Below are 4,957 nucleotides of genomic sequence, written 5' to 3' on the forward strand. Positions count from 1 at the left end.
AGGTTAGATGAACACCTTGCTGGGGTCGTTTGACCCCAGTACTCTTTCCTGCCATGGCAGGGTGTTGGACTAGATGATCTATTCAGGTCCCTTCCAACCCTAGAAACTATGAAACTATATCTAAGTATGTAAACTTTAATGTTTCTCACTAGAAAATAAAAAAAACCTGCCAGACTGATTTTGTAGGCATTGTAGGAAAAATAATTTTAATAGAATTGTTTTGATGTTTTGAGAAATCAATATGAAAGCTCCATCAGAAACATTATCTTAACATCAGCTTAATTTTGCTCAGTTTCAAGAAGAGGAAAGCTTTCTTAATTCAAAACCTGCCCCTGTTAAAACCAAACTCCATAATTTTCAGTTGCAGGCATTGTATGGCTCCTACTATCTCCCAGACATCATTCTTATATTAAGTTAATAACATTCATCAAGTCTGGTTCATATAGTCTCTATTAAATGGCAATTAAACTACCATTTCCACACATTTCCTATATCTGAAAGACTTTCCATATGGTGTTTTCCTAAGAAAAGTGGCTAATAGCTTTATGGGGCCAGACTGATAAGTCATGTTTGCTTAATTTGGCTCCTAGAGATGATTGGAAAGACTAAATTGGGCTAACTCTCCATGTATCAGCCAACTTCTCTACTCTGGTGACTGTTTACCTTGTGTTCCAGAATGTAAGCTTTCATTTTAAAAAAAACACCCTCTAGATGATGTAGCTGCTACCATAACCTTCTGAATATGAACTTATCTGTAAATGATATAGTGCTACGTGTTTGAGTTTGCAGTTAGCCTAAAACAAAAGGACTGAGAGTTGTGAATGGTTTCTGCTCATGACAAGGGATTATTATTTTCTTTGGATCTTAGCGTTAGTAATTTAAACCTCAAATATTCAAGCTGATTCACTGGTGATCAAAGTACACAGGAAAGGGTGTTGATAAACTTGTATAAAAAGATGTACCTTATTTTAGTATTATAACTGATCCTTGTTTAGGTCCTAACTACAGTTTGAGAACTGCAGCTTTTTGATTTTGCTGAGTATTATTTCAGGTTTGTCAAAATATATTACTTAGTTTTTGCAGTCATGCTTTAGAACAAATGATGGAATATACAGATATGCATACAAACCCTGCCTGCTTATGTTAACTGAATACAAGCTAAGCACGAATGGACTTTTACAGATATAAATTCTACCATTTGCTTGTACAAGTGACAGTGATAAACAACCACACATGCAAGTGATCTGAATGCATGAAGTTCACCCACATTGTTTTTTGAGCCATTACAGTGTCCTCTCCAGTTGACAACATATTTGACCCAAACAGCAAATTTATTTTTAAAATAAAATACTTTCTTTTAGTTTCAGTTTATTTTCTTTAACGCTGCAACCAGGTTTGTTTATTTTTAATCTGTCATCAAAACATCTGATCTTTGAATAGCTAGGCTGACTTGTGTTTTTTGCTGAACTATTGCTAATAGGCTGGCTGCCTGTGCAAGTACATCTGTCTAATTTAGGGCTTAATCCTACTCGCACTGAAATTTCCATTAGCTATAACAGGGAGTTGGATCAGACTCTCAGACAGTCAACTCCTTAGGGAAGGCATCTGTCTGTCCCTGTGTTTTGCAGAGTGCCATGCTGACTGCTGATGCCGAATGAATGATAATAATATACATACTAAATTATTTTCAAGGAATGAAGGAATGTTCTGTGTGAAACATTCATCTTTCATGTATCTTACAGTTGCCATTGAAACTCACAGGCCTATGTGAAGGACTTCAAGCTTGCATCAGCCTTGCATGTAGCTGATGACAATTTTTTTTATGTATTTGTATGGTACCTATTCAATATGAATGCTTGCTTAATAATGTAGAATTGTGGGTGAACTACCTGAAGATAATGTATGTTGTAGAGACCTTGCTGAACAAATATTTCTTTAAAAGGCCTTCTGGTTTACCTTGTCACATAGTGCACATTAAAGAATTAAAAATAGTGAGAAGTTTGTATTTTGATTAAATATCTATAGTGTTTTTCTCTCCAAAATATTTAGGAAATATTTCATTAATGAGAACGCTTAAATAGGAGATCATTTAGCTGTAATTGCAAAGCAAGTTGAACAAGTAGCCTTTTCAGGAAGAACGTTCAGGATCCTGTTTTTCTCTTGTGGTAGAGTCCAGTCATTATTTGTGCACTCAAACAGTGATAATGGGAGTTTCTCCCAAGTAAGGACAAAAATATTGGACCCACCACTAAAATTAACTATAATGGTGAGGACAATATTCTTTAAGTATAAGTTTGCCTAACTCATTGATTTCATTGGCTGTGGCTCAAGCCATGAATTTAGTAGGGACACACACACACACACACACACACACACACACACACTTTTTCAATTGTTATGGATTTCTCAGATCTTAAAATCTAACTGAAATCTTTATTTCAGTTTATGCTTTAAACTAACTATTCTTTTAGTCAAACTGATCATGGCACAATATATTTTCAGAGTACTAAGGCAAGGAAGAGAAAAGCATAGACATTAAATATGGGAAAGAGAATGAGCAAAAATTGGAAGTAGTTAAAATGAGTGGTATGTATTAATTACAAAATTTAAAGCAGAAATATTATTTAAAAGGGGGGTTATGTGCACATCACTTACACATAGAAAGTTAGGGTTGGAAGGAACTTCAGGAGGTAATCTAATCCAACCCCCTACTCAAAGGAGGACCATCCCCAACTAGCTCATCCCAGCCAAGGCTTTGTTTAGGTGGGTTTTGAAAACCCGCAAGGATGGAGCATCCACCACCTCTCTAGGTAATCTGTTACAGTGTTTTACTACGCTTCTTGCTAATATCTAACCTAAACTTCCCTTGCTGCAGCCTGAGGACATTGCTGCTTGTTCTGTCGTCTGCCACCACTGAGAAAAGTCTAGCTCCATCTTCTTTCAAACCCCACTTCAGGTGTTTGAAGGCTGGCATTAAGTCCCCTCTCAGTCTCCTGCTCTCTAGACTAAATAAGCCTAGTTCCCTCAATCTTTCCTCATAAGTCATGTCCTTGAGCCACCTCACCATTTTTGTCACTCTCCACTGAACTCTCTCCAATTTGTCCACATCTTTTCTGTAGTGGGGGACCCAAAACTGAACACTGTACTCCAGATGTGATCGCATCAGTGCTGAATTGAGGGGAATAATCACTTCCCTTGACCTACTAGCAATGCATCTACCAATGCACATATGCCATTAGCCTTCTTGACACCAAGGAGACGCTGCTGATTCATATTTAGCTTATTGTCCACTGTAACCCCCAGGTCCTTTTCTGCAGAGTTGCTGCCCAGCCACTCAGCCCCCAGTCTGTACCTCTTTCTTTGTTTGCATGTTGCAATTGTTCCTTCTTCTCTCCTTGGGCTCTACAGAGAGTTTTCTACTAGCTGTTATGGCCTATGACCACTACCTGGCTATCTGCCACCCCTTGCACTATTTCTCCCACATGAGCAACACCTTTTGTACTCAGCTGGCTTTTGGCTCATGGCTGAGTGGTTTTCTGGGTATCTCTGTGATGGCATTCCTAGTATCAAGGCTGTCTTTCTGTGGCCCTAATATCATCAGTCATTTTATGTGTGACATAGATTCTTTGATAGGTCTCTCCTGCACTGACACAAGTCTTGTTGAGTCAATAATTGACAGCATTCTTTGTACCGGTTATTGTTATCATGGCCTCATGTGCTGTAACCTTGATCTCTTACATCTACATAATCTCTACCATATTGAAAATCCGGTCAGCCCAAGGCCGGAGAAAGACCTTTTCCACTTGCTCTACCCAACTCACCATTGTGACTATATGGTTTGGCTCCACCTTTTTTCTGTATGTCAAGCCTTCTGCACCAAATTAATTTGACAGGAACAAATTCATCAACATTTTTAATACTATAATAACATCACTGCTAAACCCTTTAATTTACACTCTAAGGAACAAAGAAATGAAGCAAGCCTTGAGAAAGGCATTCAGTAGAATGTGAAGTGGTTTTCAGATAGCATGGGCATAATGGATGTACCCAGGTGAGCGTGTATGTGCCTCTTGTGGCATCTCAGAACAGTTTGAGACACACAAGAGGCACGGTGGGAACAAAAAAATGTTCCCTGCACTGCACATTTGCAGCATGGGCTCTAAATTTGACACCTGGAAATCCAGGTATCAAAAAATAACCTGCGGAAAAAGGTAAACCTGCCAGGCACCTTCTGTAGCAGGCCCTGAAGCCACCAGGAGTGGGCTCCTCCAAAGAGATGCTCTGACATGCAGCCAGAGCATCTCTATGGCTGCCCATTGCTCCAGTGCTCCACCATGCTTCCTCAGTATGCAGGACATGCAGGAGTTGTGCAGGCTGCAGCGTGACCGGTACCCAGGCTTTGTCCTAAGTAAGTAGGGATGGGGGGTGGCAGGGACTGGAGGTGGGGACTGTGAGGGTGCAGGAGACTGTGTGTGGGTGGTGGGCTGCTCAGGACGGGTGGGTCCCCCACCTTCCCACAACCCCCCTGCAGCAGCACAGCCCATAACCCTTCTATGGCAGCAGCAGCAGCCACTGGGCAATTAGTGCCCTCCTAGAAGATCCCCCCTGCAACAGAGGCCCAGTTCTCCAATTTAGCTCAGACTGAATCCTAGCCATACTCTCCAGTATATCTACTACTCCCCCCAGCTTGGTGTCCTCTGCAAACTGGCTGAGGGTGCACTGTATGGCATCTTCCAGGCCACTGATGAAGACAATGAACAAAATTGGGCCCAGGACCAACCCCTGGGACACTCCACTTGATACTGGCTGCCAAATAGACATCGAGCCATTGATTACTACTCTCTGAGCCCGATGCTTCAGCCAGTTTTCTACCCACCTTACAGTCCATTCATCCAACCCATACTTCCTTTGCTTGCCTGCGAGAATATTGTGGAAGACCATATCAAAAGCCTTGCTA

General features: G+C 40.8%; 1 protein-coding gene across 1 annotated transcript; it reads left to right on the plus strand.

Annotated features, from left to right (window-relative positions):
- The first annotated feature begins 3,359 nt into the window (after nucleotides 1-3,359).
- On the plus strand, nucleotides 3,360-4,014 carry LOC109310882 (olfactory receptor 6F1-like). Its single transcript, XM_019536229.1, is given in 2 exon segments — nucleotides 3,360-3,671; nucleotides 3,673-4,014. Coding segments are annotated over 2 exon segments (516 nt in total). The 5' UTR covers nucleotides 3,360-3,368; the 3' UTR covers nucleotides 3,886-4,014.
- The last annotated feature ends 943 nt before the right edge of the window (nucleotides 4,015-4,957 follow it).

The sequence above is a fragment of the Crocodylus porosus genome, unplaced genomic scaffold (genome assembly GCF_001723895.1).
Source record: "Crocodylus porosus isolate Cpor-Errol unplaced genomic scaffold, CroPor_comp1, whole genome shotgun sequence".
Classification (NCBI taxonomy): Eukaryota; Metazoa; Chordata; order Crocodylia; family Crocodylidae; genus Crocodylus; species Crocodylus porosus.